Here is a 20584-nt window from a genome sequence, read left to right as displayed (position 1 = left end):
ATTAAATTACCACTCATTATTAGCAATCTGCAATGTTAAGTGTTACCAATTATATTGTCTTGGATATATAATGGATAACCTCAGTATCTCCAGTTCACATTTTGGGTTCTTCAGTCCACTGCACAGTAGTTGGAGTCCATCATCTCCAATGTGGTTGTCACTGAGATCCAGGTGTCTGAGCTTCGATGAGTCTTTGCAGAGGATGGTGGCTAATGTTGCACAGCTCTGTTTAGTAAGCCAACAGCAACCAACTCTGAAGGGGTAAATGACAACCAGTGACTACAAAATCTACTGACAAGAATCAATCAATAAATACAGAGGTATACTGTATAGTATAATAAAAATGCCTTTGACATTTACTTCAGTGCCTCCAGAACACATTTTGGACTCCTCAATCCACTAAACAGTAGTTGGACTCCAACATCTCCAATGTGGTTGTCACTGAGATCCAGGTGTCTGAGCTTTGATGATTCTTTGCAGAGAATGTTGGCTAGTGTTGTGCAGCTCTGAGCAGTGAGCCCACAGCTATCGACCCTGAAGGGGTAAAATGCAAAAGATGACAAAAACTCTATTGAGTTCTATACACTCGCCTCCAAAAGAATTGTCGCCTATCCATCTGTTTGGAATAACAGCTAATAACCTGACTTTCAATTAATCACTTGGCTTCAGAAGTCACTCATATGAAAGCTACAACCCTCCCGAATGAAAATGTATGTACAAAAATAAATTTCATGCACCAAAGAAAGATTGACCCTTTATTGAACACAGACAGGGCAGATTTTCACAAGACAAAAGTTTTGTCGCCTATCGAACATAATGTGAAAATGAGCAGATAAGTCACTTCAAAAACACTTCAAATACACAGATTGGGTGTCATACTTAATCACTGAATCACTCTCACCTCTCCAGAAAATCGACTTTGGCCTTAGGTGTATGTTTAGGGTCATTGTAATAATGGAAAGCAACACAATGAAAATCAATGGAGTTCAATGAGAGATGGTGACATATTCGCTATTCGTAGAGCAATACATGTTTAACTTCATGATTTAATCAATGATAAAAGCCCTCAAACACCTGCAGCATGCATGCAGCTCCTCATAAGATCTGTATCTGTACCATGTTTCACTTTATGCACCATTTCTCTTTTTTCATATTCTTCATCTCCAACACCATATAGTTTTGATGCTATCAGTTCTAAAATGGTTGATCTTGGGATCTTGACTTCAGAGTATGAGTCCCATTAGCCTTCATTTTTGTCAGAATTAGGCCTGACAAACTCTTGGCTGGCTTTTTTGAGACAGGACCGTGGGAGAGACTTCTTTGGTGTTAAAGGTGAAGAATTGGGAAAAAATCAATGTTGCCTAAAGTCAAACATGGGAGGGATACAGCTCTTATGTGGAGCTGCATGCATGCTGCTGGTGTGTGAGGGCTTTTATCATTTATCATCACATATCAAAATGTATTGCTCTACGAATAGCAAATATGTCACCATCTGTCATTGAACTCCATTGATTTTCATTGTGTTGCTTTCCATGATTACAATGACCCTAAACATACACCTAAGGCCAAAGTTGATTTTCTGGAATGGTGTGAGTGAATCAGTGATTAAGTATGACACCCGATCTGCGTATTTGAAGTGTTTTGAAGTGACTTATCTGCTCATTTTCACATTATGTTCGATAGGCGACAAAACTTTTGTCTTGTCAAAATCTGCCCTGTCTGTGTTCATTAAAGGGTCAATCTTTCTTTGGTGCATGAAATGTTTTTATGTACATACATTTTCCTTCGAGAGGGTTGTAGCTTCCATATGAGTGACTTCTGAAGCCAAGTGATTAATTGAAAGTCAGGTTATTAGCTGTCTGCTCTGTTTTTTCTCCTAAAAAAGTGCCGAATTGTTCCCCTGCACTGTTGACCGTAACACAGTTGAGTAACACGGTTGACTGTTTTGAAAGTGTTTTTGTGCTATTGATCCCTTATGTGTTGGAAAAATCTTATGAACAGACACTAGGGATTATCTCTGGAGAAGGAAGTCTTGTGTAAGGAGGGTGACTAAATTCAAATCAGATGTTACAGGGATTTATAATGAAAAAATTGTCATTCTGTATCACAGTGAATCATAAAATCCTACTTATGAAGCTCAACAATCACATTTTCTATATCAGTTGCACAGATTAATGACAACATTATTGCTAAGGGAGATGAGCACTTTCAAACGTATGTTGTTTCAACTCTGTAGTATTTTTATATATGTTTGAAATGACATAGTATTTGTCCATAACACTGTTGACAAAATAATCAAGCAAATGTTCGCTTTCATTAGAGTATTTATCAAATGATTTAAGATTAAGCTTGGCAATTTGTTTGTTTGGAAACTTAAATATATACACTATGTAAACATCTAGGTCATTTAGTTGGAAAAAAATACTGATAATTAACATTTTGCAGCGTAGGCAAATCGTAGAATCACTCATATATAAAACATAGTATATACTATAGAAGAGAGTAAGTGACACATGTGATTTATGAGTTTTGTCCAGCCTGACAGCACACTATTAGCATTCAAGAACCAAAATCCTGTTGAAAACACCACCAACAAACATAAATGAAAACCTCTCCTGTACCAAACATTTTGATATCACTTACGTGATTGTCTTGGCTCTGCAGTGTGAATCTTCCAGTAGAGCACAAAACTGCTTCGCTCCTGAATGTCCTGGTATCTTGCCACTCAGGTCCAGCTCAGTCAAGAGTAAGGGGTTTCCACCAAGAACGGTAGTCAGATACTCGCAGGCTTCTTCTGCTGAACCAGTCTTCAACAGTCTGCAACGTAATTTAAAAGAAATAATATTACTTACTGTATTTTGTTTTTATTATTATTTATAAGCAAATATAACATGGTGCCTCTCAATTCAGGTAGTATACTGTATAATCACATGGATGCTTGAGTAGTTTTTGAACGGTATACTTTGATGCATCTGGATTGTTCACTGATATGCATATCAACACTTGTGTTGTCCATTCATCTAGCATTAAAGCTGAACTGAGCATGGAAAAATAAAATTTACAATCATTATAGTCACTTATTAATAACTTAAATTAATACATGTTCTTGCCTCAGTCTCTTTAGTTTACATTGAGGGTCCTGTAATAGATCAGTGAGTAACTTCACTCTGGAGTCTCCAGGGTCGTTTCCTCTCAGGTCCAGCTCCTCCAGGTGTGAAGGGTTTGATTTGAGAGCTGAGGCCAGAGCAGCATATCCTTCTCCTGTTACACCACAGTCTGACAAGCTGGAGAGAGAGGAGTTTAGTCTGACAATCTGGTGAGAAAGGTCTATAGTGTGATGTTGCTCATTGGCTATGTTTACATGCTGACATGGACACTTTTCTCTTCATCAGAATAGATCTAATCTGATAATCTGATTCGAATATTACATTACATTACATTTAACAGACACCTTTCACCAAAGCGAGTTACAAGGAGGAAATTCAAGCAAATACAGAGTAAGGGATCAGCGCAGGTGAGTAGAACACAAGTAACTAGTAGCAAAAAATCTATAATAAACCAAGACATCCAGGCGCAGTGTACAGTTGCAACACTGACAGCATTGTCCAAAGTGTTAAAGACAAAGTGTATACAATGAATAGAGTGTTTCTTAACAATCAAATTGCACATAGGTATCAACAATGCAATAGACATTATATCATTAAAGTCTTCCTGAAATGCAATTGGAAAGGGTGTACAGTATGGATCAGACTACAGAGTATAGCTAGTCGTACACGGTAAAGTGTTAAAGTGACTGGATTATATTCAGAATCTTGCCGGCAAATAGTCCATCAGAATCATAGTCCATCAGCAATAATGAGCTTAATTCATGCAATTACGAAATCTACAACATAAATACCCATAGGTCTGTTGTAAAGTAAAATGTAACACAACTACTTCTTAAGCAATTAGCATGCAGATGTCAAACATCAACGACAGGTAGGACAGTGGAATTTATATTATTATGAAAATATCATATATGTATATTGTATATAACCTTAGTGTCTCCAGTGCACAGTTGTGGTTCTTCAGTCCACTACACAGTAGTTGGACTCCAACATCTCCAATGTGGTTGCCACTGAGATCCAGGTATCTGAGCTTCGATGATTCTTTGGAGAGGATAGATGCTAGTCTTGTACATCTCTGAGCAGTGAGCCCACAGCTATTGGCCCTGAAGGGATGAATGGCAACCTGTGACTATTAAAAAGGACGTAGGATATGTATATAAAACATAGTATATACTATAGAAGAGAGTAAGTGACACATGTGATTTATGAGTTTTGTCCAGCCTGACAGCACACTATGAGCATTCAAGAACCAAAATCCTGTTGAAAACACCAACAAACATAAATGAAAACCTCTCCTGTACCAAACATTTTGATATCACTTACGTGAGTGTCTTCACTCTGCAGTGTGAATCTTCCAGTAGGGCACAAAACTGCTTCGCTCCTGAATCTCCTAGTATCTGGCCACTCAGATCCAGCTCAGTCATGAGTAAGGGGTTTCCACCAAGAACGGTAGTCAGATACTCGCAGGCTTCTTCTTCTGAACCAGTCTTCAACAATCTGCAAAGTAATTTAAAAGAAATAATATTACTTACTGTATTTTGTTTTAATTATTATTATTTATAAGCAAATATAACATGGTGCCTCTCAATTCAGGTAGTATACTGCATAATCACATGGATGCTTGAGTAGTTTTAGAATTTAGATTATACTTTAGATTATACTTTATTATCATGCAAGCATGAAAATTGTCTTTGGTCTCACAGGGTAAAAAACAGACGGACGGAACGGACGGAATGGTATACTTTGATGCATCTGGATTGTTCACTGATGTGCATATCAACACTTGTGTTGTCCATTCATCTAGCATTAAATGTCCCATGGCATGAAATGTTCACTTTGTAAGGTTTTTAGACCTTAAAATGAGTTCCTGTGGCCTCCTTAAGTCACCCCAGGGGTTAACATTTTCATAAGGTGTTTACTGAGCTGTCCTGCATTCGGTCAAGATTTGAAAAAAGGCGCGTCCAGGTGGCGCGCTGATTGGGCCTTCCCTTCTCTACGTAGCAGAGGGAAAATGGTCAACGCCCTGTTTCTGGGATCCACCAATAGAGCTAGACACTGTTTCCACCCACTATGGATTGCCCGCCCATCACATCAGCAGAGAAGAGCAAGTTCAACAGACAAGAAAAATGGCGGCGCCTAAGCAACTGAAACATGGAGGATGTGCTGTTTCTGGATGTGATAATATGGGGAAAAGCCTGTTTTCACTCCATATGGGAGAGCCCCTGAAGACACAGTGGCTTGGTTTTATTTACCCAAATAATTTGCCAACGAATCTACCGAAGGCGTTGTTTGTGGGAAGCATTTTCGGGACGAGTGTTTCCACAATTTGGGACAGGGCCGGGTTCGCACAGCATGACATGGATCCGTACCAGGTCTCCCTGCGGGATCAGCAAGCTCCGAACAAGTAAGTGAATGGATTATAAATATTGTTAATGACCAGATTACTTCATTTTGCTATGCTACGGGTGCCACCCATTAGCGTTGCAATATCTATCTTGGCTATGTGCAGCTAGCACGAACAATTTCCTGGACCAATGGTACTCTGCGCTACAAACACACCAAAAGCAAGCGTTACGCTCTGATCAACTGAGTTTAGTCTGGAAAATGACTGTGAAGTATAACGTTCCCGGTGTAAATTTAAACACATGACCAGATTACTTAATTTTGCTATGCGGGTGTCACCCATTAGTGTTGCAATAGCTATCTTGGCTATGTGCAGCTAGCAAGAACAATTTCCTGAACCAATGGTACTGGTACTCTGCGCTACAAACACACCAAAAGCAAGCCTTACGCTCTGATCAACTGAGTTTAGTCTGGAAAAAGACTGAAGTATAACATTAACACCCGGTGTAATCTCTGCTCTGACCTCGAAACCATTAGTTAATGTCGAGCTTTCGTTCACTTTTCAAGAGGGACATGCACATTTTTGAACCATTTTGGCTACCACTGGGAAATTACTCCAGTGTTATCAGGATGTTTCCATCAACAGTTGTCATTGAGTGTAAGAAGACACCGTGAATTGTTGTCGTTTTGCTATCGTGGAATCACAATGCCTAAAGTACTGTAATTTTTAACCAGATTATTATTTTCATGATGCATGTGTAACTACTGTATTGCAAGGGTTTTTGCACACTGTTGTGTGGGTTAGGCGATGGGGTGTCATGGCTATGTGCCTGGTTTGTAGAGTAGAGTAGAGTAGAGTAACTTTATTGATCCCCAGGGGGGAAATTCAGGTATCCAGTAGCTTACATAAATACACAAATCCACAAAAGCCCACATGGACATTTCAAGACAAAAATAAACACAGGAATAGTCATCAGGGTGGGGAAAAATAAAATAAAATAATAGAGATAAATGTAGAAAAGGTAATTGTGCAAAAAGACATTCTGTGGGTTGGGATAGACCAAAGCAGAAAAAAACATACTCTGTCAGTTAAGGTAGACAACAAGTGTTGATGGATACATCTATGATATAGTATAGTATGTAGAAGTAGGCAGTGTACAGAGTATGATAGGGGTTGAACATTCTTACAATGTCACAGTAAAGTACAGGTAAGTGTTTTAGGCAAGCACACACACACACACCACACACACACACACACACACACACACACACACACACACACACACACACACACACACACACACACACACACACACACACACAAAGAGGTTCCCCAGTAACTGGGCCAGCTCCGACAGATCACAGTCTTTGCTTGTGGTAAGCAGGAAAAACAAGTATGTCCAGTGGTCAAGGGTCAAAAGTTCCTTAGTGCAGTTATTGGACAGCACACACACGCACGCACGCACGCACACACACACACACACACACACACACACACACACACACACACACACACACACACACACACACACACACACACACACACACACACACACACCACACACACACACACACACACACCAAGAGGTTTCCCGGGCTGGGCCAGCTCTGGCATCTCAGGCAGTCCAGTCCCCTATGATGATGTTCTTCTTAGTGTCCTTCTGTGTGTTGTTAAAGGATAGTTCCGGCGTAAAATGAAAGTTTCACCATCGCTTTCCCATGCCACATAATGTATCTAATGATGAGCCATTCCGGGCAATGCCGCGCCGTTATGGAGTTAGCTTATTTTAAGCTTTTTGGTGAAAAACGCAGCCAACGCATCACGGCGGGGCCAATTATAAACCTATTCTTTTCTGATGTTTCCCCGCTATAAACAACTTCAAAAACGCTACACACTTCATCACAAAGGTCTCGTCAATCAAACCGAGGCACAGAGAATGTCATCGGACCACACAATCTTTCACTGGCCAGTGTTTTCAGAGGTGTCTCACTGTTGCAACTCTCTGACCCGGATGCAGGCTACTCAATCAGGTGGCTAGGTAGGCTAAACATGGTCCGCGGTTCGCACCGGCTACGACCGTAAAATGAAAAGCTGGAACCCCGACCGTTTTCACCGACTGCCACTGTCTAAACCAGCCATATTACGGGAATGGCTAATAGCATTAGAAGTGGACGAAACTGGCGTAAAAACCCGGAGGGATCGCTACTACCGTGTGTGCAGGCAGCAGATTTGAAGAGTTGCATGGAGAGTACAGGTAGGCAGACTACTCTTACAAAGTAATTGCAACACGGTATAATATAACATGGATTCAGCTTTGTAATAACACACCACTGGTGGTGTACTTACATCTGTAAGAGTACTTCTAGTACGACTTTATAAATTCCTCCAGCCCTCCTCCGTTGCGTAATGGTCCTTCTGGCCTCGCGCGCCCTGGCATCCGGGTCAGAGAGTTGCAACAGTGAGACACCTCTGAAAACACTGGCCAGTGAAAGATTGTGTGGTCCGATGACATTCTCTGTGCCTCGGTTTGATTGACGAGACCTTTGTGATGAAGTGTGTAGCGTTTTTGAAGTTGTTTATAGCGGGGAAACATCAGAAAAGAATAGGTTTATAATTGGCCCCGCCGTGATGCGTTGGCTGCGTTTTTCACCAAAAAGCTTAAAATAAGCTAACTCCATAACGGCGCGGCATTGCCCGGAATGGCTCATCATTAGATACATTATGTGGCATGGGAAAGCGATGGTGAAACTTTCATTTTACGCCGGAACTATCCTTTAAACAGCTGAATTGCCCATGGGACAAAGGACTTCCTTAGTCTGTCAGTCCTGCAGGTGAAAGCACGGAGTCTGTGGCTGAACAGACTCAGTTGGTTAGTGAAGGTGGCGTTAAGGGGGTGATGCTGATTGTCCATAATAGAGTCTAGTCTGCTCAGTGTTCTGCTCTCGGTTATTGAGGTGAGTGTCTCCAGTTCCATGCCCACCACTGATCCCGCCTTCCTCACCAGTCTGTCAAGGCGTCCAGCATCTCTCTTCCTGATGCTTCCTCCCCAGCACGTTGCAGCAAAGAAGAGCACGCTGGCCATGACAGACTGGTAGAACATAAGCAGAAGTCGGCTGCAGACATTGAAGGACCTCAGCCTTCTGAGGAAATACAGTATATCACGAAAGTGAATACACCCCTCACAGTTTTGCAGATTTTTGAGTATATCTTTTCATAGGAAAGCATTACAGAAATGTCACATTGACACAATGATTAGTGACATTTTAACAACATATTTAATCGCTTAAATTTCTTGTTCACTCAGAAAAAAACAAAATACAGCCATTAATGTTTGAACATGTACTCACAAAAGTGAGTACACCCCAGATTAAAATCCGGTAGAGAAGGGGCTATGTTGGCTCGAATCGTCTCAAAATGAAACGAAATGAAAAGGGATGACAAGGGAGGTCATTGCGTTGCGTTTCAACCTTTCTTTGCATTGAACTTTTACATTTTGAGTCTGCATCTGGCTTAAATAGATTGGTGTGAGATTTGAATGCAATCCTATGGAAAATATCATGATCTGCTTCAGTAGTCACAGTGCATGGTGACATGCATGTTTCTTTTAGGTGTATTTCAGATTGCCAATGTTGACAGCATTCATGCATCCCCAAACCATGTCAGTCCCACTACCATGCTTGGCTTATGAGAGGATACACCCTTTTTGTAAAACTCACTTGTTTACCACCACACATGCTTGACACCATCTAAAGCAAATTTGTTTATCTTGGTCTCTTCAGATCACACGACATGGTTCCTGTGATCCATATCCTTGGTCTGTTCATCTCTCTTGAGACCAAGATAAACAAATTTGCTTTAGATGGTGTCAAGCATGTGTGGTGGTAAACAAGTGAGTTTTACAAAAAAGGTGTATCCTCTCATAAGCCAAGCATGGTAGTGGGACTGACATGGTTTGGGGATGCATGAATGCTGTCAACATTGGCAATCTGAAATACACCTAAAAGAAACATACATGTCAACATGCACTGTGACTACTGAAGCAGATCATAATATTCTCCATAGGATTGCATTCAAATCTCACACCAATCTATTTAAGCCAGATGCAGACTCAAAATTTAAAAGTTCAATGCAAAGAAAGGTTGAAACGCACACTGATGACCTCCATTGTCATCCCTTTTCATTTTGTTTCATTTCGAGACGATTCGAGCCAACATAGCCCCTTCTCTACCGGATTTTAATCTGGGGTGTACTCACTTTTGTGAGTACATGTTCAAACATTAATGGCTGTATTTTGTTTTTTTCTGAGTGAACAAGAAATTTAAGCGGTTAAATATGTTGTTAAAAGGTCACTAATCATTGTGTCAAAGTGACATTTCTGTAATGCTTTCCTATGAAAAGATATACTCAAAAATCTGCAAAACTGTGAGGGGTGTATTCATTTTCGTGATATACTGTAGAGCCTGCTTTGGCCCCTCTTGCAGAGTGCACCTGAGTTTGTGGACCAGTCCAGTTTATTGTCGAGGTGCACTCCTAGGTACTTGTAAGTGCTGACAGTCTCCACTTTCTCTCCCCCAATAGAGACAGGCACCAAGGGTGGGATGGAGCGCCTGAAATCAACTACCATTTCCTTGGTTTTGGTGGTGTTCAGGTGCAGCTGATTGTTTTGACACCATCCCACAAAGTCGTCAACCAGTCCCCTGTACTCCTCCTCCTGACCATCTCTGATACACCCCACAATTGCAGTGTCGTCTGAGAACTTCTGCATGTGGCATGTCGCAGAGTTGTAGCTGAAGTCTGTCGTATACAGAGTGAACAGTACGGGGGAAAGCACCGTTCCTTGTGGTACTCCTGTGCTGCTCACCACTGTCTCAGATGTGATGTCACCCATCCTTACAAACTGGGGTCGTTCCGTGAGGTAGTCAGTGATCCAGGTCACCAGGCCAGGCTCCACTCCCATCTGCACCAGTTTATCTCTCAGCAGCAGTGGTTGAATAGTGTTGAAAGCGCTGGAGAAATCAAAAAACATGATTCTCACAGCACAGCCACCCTTGTCCAAGTGAGAATGTATCCTGTGGAGGAGATACAGGATAGCATCCTCCACTCCCACGTTCTCTTGGTAGGCAAACTGCAGAGGATCCAGTGCGTGTCGTACCTGGGGCTTGAGGTGGTAGCGCAGCAGCACCCGTTCGAATGTTTTCATTAGATGTGAGGTGAGGGCAACCGGTCTGTAATCGTTGAGTTCCTTGGGGTGTGCTTTCTTTGGGACGGGTATCAGGCATGATGTTTTCCACATTGTGGGGACCTTTCCTTCCTGCAGACTCCTATTGTACAGGTGATGTAATGGCTCAGCTAATGCCTCAGCACATGTCTTGAGCAGTCTTGCACAAACGCCATCAGGGCCAGCTGCCTTGGATTTTAGTTTTTTCAGTACCCCTCTGACTTGTTCAGAGGTGATAGTCAGTGATGGTTGTGGTCGAATGAGGTTTGGGAGGGTGGGAGGGGTGGATGGTGGTGGTGGGTAAGTTGTTTCCAGTGGCAGAGGTGAGGGACTGGAGCGGGGGGTAGCGACGGTGGGGGTTGTTGGGCCTGCTGTGTCCATCAGTGGGGGTGCTATGGCAGAGTTGCAGATGGTCGGGGTGGAGGCCATAGGCAGAGCTGGGGGATGGGTAGATGTAGTGTCCATGTATTTGTCACAGGGTGGAGTGTCGCTGAGAGTGGGGGGTTCTGAGTGAGGGAGATCGGAGCCGGCTGAAAAGTGATCTTCAGGGTCGTTGCCAGAGTCGTTGTCAAGTGCGGGCTGGGGGGGTGAGGGAGCTTGAGAGGTGACGACTGAGTGACCTCCCCCAGTGCCAAAGTTGCCAAACCGGTTGTAAAACTGGTTTAGGTCATTGGCCATTGATGGGTCGCCATCAACCATGCATCTCTTCTTCCCACAGCCGGTGATGTTTCTAAGCCCCTGCCAAGCCTCTCTGGAATTGTCGCTCATTTTCTTTTCCACTTTCCTCCCATATGCAACCTTGGCCTCCTTGAGGGTGCTTTTGAGCTCTCGCTGTACGCTCCTCAGCTCTGTGAAGTTACCCTCCTTGAAAAGTTTCTTTTTCCTATTGAGGAGTTGTTTGACCTCACTGGTTACCCAGGGTTTGTTATTTGGGTAACAGCGGACAGTCTTGGTTGGTGCAACAATGTCCATGCAGAAGTTGATGTAATCTGTTGTACATGCTGTGGCCTCTTCCAGGTCATCACTGCCCTGTAGTAAGTGCCAGTCTGTGATCTCGAAGCAGTCCCTCAGCGTCTCCTCTGCTACTGGTGTCCATTCCCTGAAAGTGCGTGTGGTAGTTGGAAGTCTCTGTACTTTGGGGACATACAAAGGCTGGAGATGGATCAGGTTGTGGTCAGAGGAGCCCAGTGGGGGAAGGGGGGTGGCGCTGTAGGCATCTTTCACGTTTGCATACAGGAGGTCGATTGTTCTGTTCTTTCTTGTTGCACAGTCAACAAACTGGTGGAAGTTAGTGAGGGTGGAATCAAGGGTTACATGGTTAAAATCTCCAGTTATGGCAAAGAAAGCCTCTGTGTGCTGTGTTTGTAGCTTTGCAACAGTTGAGTGAATGATGTCACAGGCAATGTCTGGAACAGCTCGCGGTGGGATGTAGACACAGATGATTATGACATGAGAAAATTCTCTTGGAGTGTAGTAGGGACGTAGGCTGACGGCCAGTAGCTCCACATCTTTACTGCAAACCGTTTCCTTCACAGTAACATGTCCAGGATGGCACCACTTGTTGTTAATGTACATGATCAGTCCACCTCCTTTCTTTTTCCCTGAGAGTGTTTGAGTGATTACAGTAGCAACGTAACTTGCTGGCTACCCTTGACACCCTCGTTGGCTTGCTTGTAGCACAGTTTTGAGCAGTCAGTCGTGGCTCGTCACGTCGTCAGTTTATCAAATGCTCGGATTCCGAACCACGAGATGTGTTATCTGCGTCTCGTTGGGTTTACCCATAGATCTAATTCAATGTATTAATTCTATGGAGTTTACCAATACCCTTAGCCAGGCTCAAACTCTACTGCCGTGTGTCCGATTTTGACGTCAGGGTGCACAGCACACTTGAAGAGAATCGCAGCTGTGGATATTCCTGCTCGCAACCACCCAGACAATGCCTAATGGTAGTTGTTATGAATGTATAAGCTTACAATCACTAACACCTAGTGCTGTTACATCAGTGTTAGTGAGTGCATGCAGACACTCGCTGATAGCAATAGGGCCTATATGTTGTAGTTGTCAGTACTACATTCATTTAGCCACTACCCTCTTATAACGTGTGAAATAACCTAATAGTTATCATAATCTTATGCCACGGATTCCTCCTATTTCCTTTGTGTGTCCACTTGAAATTGTGAACAAAGCTGGTTACTGGGGCAGTAATGCAAACATGTGTGCTTTCAGTTAGAAGACTCACTCTTTTGTCCCTCACAATTGCTACGTGTACATGATGTTTTTGAATCGGATCTAATAGATCGGATTAAGAGTTATTTTGCGACGTGTATACATGGCAATTTCACTTAAATGCGATTAAACGTCTGGGGAAAATAAAGCATTGCGATTGGACTGAGGACGCACGTGCTGAGTGAGCCAAATAAGGCGTGGGGGCGTGGTCGCCAAACCTCCGGGGAACTACTGGGACACAAGCTTATCTTCAGCCCGAAAATGAATTCCCTCAGTGGACTCAAGGCTGGTAAAATCCCCTTTGGGTCTGGTTCTTTCAAATGCTAGTTAGCACCCTCCTAGCTTAGAAAAACGAACTGGTGAAAGGGTGATGTGGAGTAACTTTGTTGTGCTTAATTACTTCGTGGGGCACTTTTACATCAATATATGGAAGCCACAACATTTATAGTCGCTTAGGGACTTTAAATTAAGCAAAACTTTCATGTGAAAATCAACAGGAAGTGCCGCCATCTTTTTCTCACTGACAAAGAGCACGGGCTGTTGGCGCCATCGTGTGGTCAACGAGCATGCGTGGAACGACCGGATTTATTGTAATTCTGATTAAAAGGTTACATGACAGAGGAACGTGTTTAATCGGATTTAAAAGAGGAATAAACCACCCACTTTAATCGGACTTGAGTTTAAATCGGAATAAACTTAAATCCTGTTCGGTAAGTGTTTACATGATGTTTTTAAAGTGGAATTAAGTTTTAATGAGATTTAAAGTGAGTTAAATCGGATTTAAATGCCTCATGTAAACGTACCAAATGTCTTCTAACTATGCAGAACAGGATGTGGCATAATGGGTGGGTGGGGGGTGCATATTGGTGCATTAGCCTAAGTGTATTTCTGAATCTCATTGTTCCGTCAGACCAGGTCTGCGGCTGTTTTTGTTTTAATTTTTAATTCTTAATTCCACTGGGGTGAAAAAAAAACACTGGGGAAAAAAAGTAGAAAAAAATGGGTGGTGTTTTGACTGCGTGCCGCGCAGGCTGATTAGTGAGAAGCGAGTCGGCTGACCACCGTCAGCTGTGCTCGTTTCAGCTGATTCAGTTTGCGCGGCAAGTGTCAAGCGCAGGTGTTTTAATTACGCTTTGCAGCTCAGTTGGGAGAAAAGGCTGCTGAGAGTCACACGCAAAGACTGCTGTGCCTACTCCTACACAACTTTTGACAAAACTGTGCAAATGTAATACTGGAAGACTGGAGAGGGAACCGGTAACCGTTTTGTCTTTGATTAATTATTAGCGAGATGCCTCGTAGCACTTCTACTGCACTCGGCATGTTTGGGGTTTGCCGTGGGAGTTGGGGTTAGTGCCGGTTTCTTGTAAACTATTGGGAACCTTTTGCTGGTGGGTTGATTACTTTAAACTTTAAGCTCAGTAGCCTGGGCACAAGCTGCATTTACCGTTTAATGCTGAGATTTGTGTAGATGATGGTTGCAGCGTACTTCATGGATGATTTTCAATACTACTATATACAGCCAGCTGGCCGTGCGCTTTTATAGTGCAGTTGCTTAAACCCAAAAATATTTTCTCTTCTCAATTGTCTTGTAATTTTATTCATATAATTGTATTGTTCTACTATATCCAATTTCTGGTTTAAACTATATTGCAACATGTATTTTTGATATTTATTGTAAGCATTATTTGCACATTGCATAGTTGCATAGCTCACATTTGGAGCATTGTATTTGCACTGAATCATTGCACATATTTACTGAAAAGTAATTACTGTTTGTATTTTCCTTTTGTGTACCTTAGGTTTTTTACCTAAGGGGAAAGACTGAACAACTACAAAAAAGTGTTACTTCCTGCTGCTAACCTCACACATGGACTTGTGCCCTGAAATTAAATAAAAGGAAAAAAAGAGGAAAAGTCAAAAAGGAAACCACTGTTGTCTGTCACATCCTTTCGAGTGAATTCCAGTGCCTTCAGTTCATCTCCACCAGTGTCACACCTTTTTCAAGTTGGGGAAATGCACAGTTAAACCAAACCAAACAAAACTGAAAAACAAACAAACAAAAATCAAAACAAAACCGACAACTTGACACTCATTGAGTGTTGTTGTCTTCACAGGCCACCACAATAAGTGTACACGTCCAGACATATACTGTAGTTCATGGCTGCTGCCTGCCAGACAGACTGCATTGCCACCCGGACTACAGCCACACCAGTTATCCTTGAAGACATTGCCGCCCCAGTCATGGAGTAAATGTATGTAGCCTACTGTATTGGTTGCCATGGCGGCGCATTCAGATGCAGCGGCTTACAGCTCTCCCTACTTTCGCACTTTCTAAATGTTTTTTGTATGTATTTTTTTGTTTTGTTTGTTGACATCGGACAGTAATATGACCTACAATCGTGTGGAATTAATTGACATTGGTTTTCAACAAAAGAGGATGATCTGCCGTGAGTTTCAAAACTTCCATAACATTCCGGACGAAATAGCGAGACCGCTTGGATCACCGTGGATTGTTTGCGCATCTTTCAAGCGTCGCAGGCGGAGAAGAGAGAGGAAGCAAAAGAGGGGGTGCAGGGCTGGACTCTTGACTAAACTAAGAAAACGGCCACTCAAACCTCCGCTACCAAGCCTTTATCTCTCAAATGTCAGGTCCATGGTACACAAAACGGATGAGTTGGAATTACTGCTCGCTGGGAATCGCTGCGTTCGAGATAGTTGCGCACTTATCATCACGGAGACGTGGCTTCACGCAGAAATCCCCGACGCTTCGGTGCAGCTTGAAGGACGCACGCTACACAGGTGGGACCGGAATAACAACTCTGGGAAAAAAAGAGGAGGAGGGCTCTGCATCTACGTGCATGAAGGTTGGTGCAATAGCAGTGCTGTTTTGGATAGCCATTGTTCTCCCGACCTAGAGTGCATGTCAGTGAGATGTAGACCATTCTATCTGCCAAGAGAGATAGCCGCTGTTGTGATCACTGCTGTTTACATTCCCCCAGACGCTAATGTTAAAATAGCGCTCTCTCTGCTCCTTAACATCATTAATGACCATCAGAGAACCTACCCAAACGCAGTACACCTACTGGCTGGCGACTTTAATAAGGCCAATTTAAAAACGGTATTGCCTAAATTCCATCAGCATGTTAAATGCCCAACAAGAGGAGAAAAAATCTTTGGACCATGTATACTCTAACATCAAGCATGCATACAAAGCCACACCCCTACCCCACCTCGGCCAGTCTGATCATCTCTCCCTATTCCTAACCCCCGCATACACCCCCCTCAGCGGCCAATCAAGGCCCACACGCCGTACAATTACCACCTGGCCTGACGATGCTCTCCCCTGTCTGCAGGACTGCTTTGAGCAGACACACTGGGAAGCTTTCCATCATGAGGATCTGAGCACATATACCGACACTGTACTGTCTTACATCAAGTACTGTATTGGCATGGTCACTGTGGAAAAGACTATCCGGGTTTACCCAAACCAAAAACCATGGATGACCAGCCAAGTGCGCACACTCCTTAGGGCCCGTGATGTAGCTTTCAGGTCTGGTGACAGAGTGCAATACAGCAGTGCTCGCGCCGACCTAAGAGGCATCAAGGCAGCCAAAGCTGACCACAAAATGAGGATTGAGGAGCAGCTGAACAACCCCCGGCAGATGTGGCAGAGTATTCAGTCCATCACTAATTATAGGGGACAGTCTGTGTCTCATGGAGATGGAGATGCAGCACTAGCGGAGGAGCTGAACAGCTTCTTTGCCCGCTTTGAAGCGCAGGCGCAGCATTCAGGCGTACCACTCCAGCCCCTGCAACAACCCACTCCACACCTTAGCACCCCCCCACCCACTCTGGAGGTTGCGGCTGATGACGTGAAGCGAGTGCTTCGTGCTGTGAACCCGAGGAAAGCAACAGGCCCGGATGGTGTACCAGGTAAGGTGCTCAAGGCATGTGCGGCCCAACTAGCACCAGTCTTCACTGACATTTTCAACCTGTCACTGAAACAAGCCACCATCCCAGCCTGCTTGAAATCTGCCACCATCATACCTGTTCCAAAGAAGGCATCTACTACCACCCTCAATGACTTTCGCCCTGTTGCACTCACTCCAGTCATCACCAAGTGCTTTGAAAAACTTGTGCTGAGGCATATAAAGGCCTGTCTCCCCCCAACCCTAGACCCTCATCAGTTTGCATACCGGGCAAACAGATCCACTGAGGATGCAATAGCCATTGCTCTCCACTCTGCACTGAGTCACCTGGAAAGACAAGGAAGCTACGTCAGGATGCTCTTCATCGATTATAGCTCAGCTTTTAACACCATCATTCCTGACATCCTAATCCCCAAGCTGAGACATCTAGGACTTCCATCATCCACATGCTCCTGGATCAAAGACTTCCTTGTTAATCGTCCCCAACAGGTGAAACTAGGTCACCATCTCTCAACCACCCGCACCCTCAGCACCGGCTCGCCCCAAGGATGTGTGTTGAGCCCACTTCTCTACTCCCTCTACACGTTTGACTGTAGCCCCATCCACCCAGAGAACATCATTGTCAAATTTGCAGATGACACAACAGTGGTGGGGCTGATAACCGAGGGAAAGGAGGAGGCCTACAGGGATGAGGTCCTGAAACTTGGAGAGTGGTGTGCACTCAACAACCTGGCCCTGCACATCTCCAAGACAAAGGAGCTCATCCTGGACTTCCGGCGTAACAAAGATGCTCCTGCCCCCCTGTACATCAATGGAGAACGTGTAGAGCAAGTGAGCTCATTTAAATTCCTAGGTGTACACATCTCCGCTGATCTCTCCTGGTCGACTAACACCTCGGCTCTGGTAAAAAAGGCCCAGCAGCGATTGCACTTCCTCAGAGTACTTAAGAAAGAACAGTTAGACTCAAGCTTGCTGGTGACAACCAGCAATTGCAGTGTCATTAGACGCAATGAAAGCCTACGACTACTTGGGGTGGAAATATCTATTTTATGTATTGCCTAAATATGGATTTGGGCCAATGATTATGAACTGGATAAGAGCATTATATTTTAAACCAACCGCCACAGTGAAAACGAATGGTATTAAATCCAAACTTTTTGAGCTCCATCGGTCAACCCGGCAGGGCTGCACCGTGAGCCCCCTTATTTTTATCCTGGCATTGGAACCATTAGCGTGCGCCATACGCGCCCAGAAGGACATATGCGGCATAACCATTGGCAACCACGAGTTTAAAGCCAATCTATTTGCAGATGACATTCTACTAACACTAACTAATCCACAGCAATCAATCCCACAAGTATTAAAAATCATAGACGACTTTGGTAAATTGTCTGGATATAAAGTTAACTATTCTAAAAGTGAATCCATTCCTCTGAACAATTATACTTTTCAGTCGCACCTTGGCTCCGCCCCCTTTAGCTGGAAACCAGGAGGAATGAAATACTTGGGAATCAAGATACAGGCCCCTATTGATAAAGTGGTTGAACTAAATACCTCAGAGATACTAAAGTCTATGAGGGATGACACCAAAAGATGGTCTGTGTTACCTATGTCTCTCTGGGCCAGAGCTGAAATTATTAAAATGAATCTCTTACCAAGATTGACTTTTATAATCTCGTCCATCCCACTTAAATTCCCCACAAGCTGGTTTAAGGAGGTAAATAAAATACTGCATGGATTCCTATGGAACTATAAAAAACCGAGGATTAGCCAGAAAAAATTGAATGAACCACGGTCTAGGGGTGGAATAGCATTACCTGACATCTACCAGTACTATATTGCATTTAATTCACGGTATCCACTGCAATGGGGCTATAATACTGAGAGAAAAATTGGAAGCTGGGACTGGCTGGAAGAAAAGATAATCTCAGAACATTGTAAAGAGTTGACATTAAGTAAACTATGGTATAACCCAAAGACGCGACTAAATAACCCAATACTCAAATTCTCATGCGAAATTGTGTCAATAATACAAAAAGGCTTGTCTTTTACTGGATATTCACTGCCATCCTGCCCACTGTGGCAAAACTTCTTGTTTGAAGCGGGAGGGGTAACACTTAAAGATAACCAATGGCAGCAACATGGTGTAAACCAGGTGGGGCAAGTAATACAGACTGGGAAAATAGTGGCTTTTAATGACTTGAAAGCAGAATTTGGGTTGACTGATGTACATTTCCTAACTTATAATAGATTTTATTCCATATTTAAATCATTGATGTCAAAGGGTATACAGCTGGGAACACACAATGACCCGGAGAACAAGCTAATTACAGCCATAAAAGGAAAAGGCACTGTGTCAAAGATTTATAAACTACTATCTTCAGCGAAACCATGTGCGAATTTACCAGTAGAAGGTCACTGGGAACGTGAAATGGGATTGCCCATCTCCGAGTCACAATGGAATGCAGCGCTTAGAAATAGCACAACTAGTTCAAAATGTGTCAGATACAAATTGATCCAGTTAAAAACAATTCACAGAGCTTACATTACCCCAGAAACATTGAATAAAATGGACCCTTCTGTGTCCAATAAGTGCTGGCATGGTTGTGGCTCGGTAGGGACATTGACTCACATGTTGTGGAATTGTCCTGCTGTTAAGCAATTTTGGCAGGACATCATTAACAAGTTGAATTCTGTATTTAATATATGTATTGCCCCTTGCCCAATTGCATGCTTGCTTGGAAATGAAATAGAGGGAGTGCAAGCAAGGAGAATACAACATGTAATCTGTCTAGCATTTCTGGTGGCAAAGCGGACAATCCTCATGAATTAGAAAGTACGCAAGAACAGCTGCTTCAACATGGACCAATGGCAAAACGACTTTATGGATACCCTAGCCATGGAACAGGCTGCCCTATCTTTAAAGCCAACAGAGAGGCCTGGTGGCACACAGGGACCCTTGGACTTTATAAGAACACAAATCTGAACTGAACTCTGAACACTGCAGCCCCCCCCCCCCCCCCTTTTGTTTTGTGTATGTGAAGGTATGTGTATATGTCTGTGTTGTATGATTGTGAGAAAAAGTAATTAAAAAAATTCAATATCATAAGCTTGCTGGTGACCTTTTACCGTTCCACCATAGAGAGCCTGCTGACCTACGCAATGTCAGTGTGGCACTCAAGTTGCACTGAGGCTGACAGGAAGAGACTGCAGAGGGTGACCAAAACAGCACAGAAAATCATAGGCTGCCCCCTGCCTCCCATACCCACCATCTACAACTCACGCTGCGTAAGTAGAGCCAGGAGTATCATTAAAGATCCCACACATCCTGGCTTTCATCTCTTTACACTGTTGCCCTCTGGCAGGCGCTACAAGGCATTGCCAGCCAGAACCAATAGGATGAAGAACAGCTTCTTCCCCAAAGCTGTTACAACAATGAACACACACTTACTGGACAATGTTCATCTATAAAGGACTGTGCACTACGTAGGGAAGCTAAAATCTCGGTATACGTTGTATACTGACAATAAAGGCTTTCTATTCTATTCTATTCTATTCTATTCTATTCTATTCTATTCTATTTCCAACGTAGCTACTGTTTTGTAGCTTCAAAACGGTTAATTAATTTTTTCCTTGGTTGTGTAGGCCTAATGATTAGTCATTACACTATATAAGTTACAGGTCAAAACATTAAACGAGTAATAAAACTGTATCAGGGTAGCCTATGGTGCAGTCATTGATTGGAGTCAGAAATATGATA

General features: G+C 43.2%; 1 protein-coding gene across 1 annotated transcript in view; it reads right to left on the bottom strand.

The window, feature by feature from the left end:
- Positions 1 to 356: 356 nt before the first annotated feature.
- The window catches only part of LOC134444599 (NACHT, LRR and PYD domains-containing protein 12-like), a 36527-nt gene continuing 16299 nt past the window's right edge, over positions 357 to 20584 (bottom strand). Inside the window, exons 12-18 of the mRNA XM_063193858.1 lie at positions 15432 to 15455; positions 13125 to 13138; positions 4431 to 4584; positions 4037 to 4210; positions 3111 to 3284; positions 2644 to 2817; positions 357 to 534 (exon numbers count right to left, since the gene is read on the bottom strand). Coding sequence (XP_063049928.1) covers positions 357 to 534; positions 2644 to 2817; positions 3111 to 3284; positions 4037 to 4210; positions 4431 to 4584; positions 13125 to 13138; positions 15432 to 15455 — 892 coding nt within the window. The remainder of the gene's footprint in view (positions 535 to 2643; positions 2818 to 3110; positions 3285 to 4036; positions 4211 to 4430; positions 4585 to 13124; positions 13139 to 15431; positions 15456 to 20584) is intronic.

This window comes from Engraulis encrasicolus, unplaced genomic scaffold (assembly GCF_034702125.1).
Source record: "Engraulis encrasicolus isolate BLACKSEA-1 unplaced genomic scaffold, IST_EnEncr_1.0 scaffold_61_np1212, whole genome shotgun sequence".
NCBI lineage: Eukaryota > Metazoa > Chordata > Actinopteri > Clupeiformes > Engraulidae > Engraulis > Engraulis encrasicolus.
This window is presented reverse-complemented; position numbering and strand designations above follow the sequence as displayed.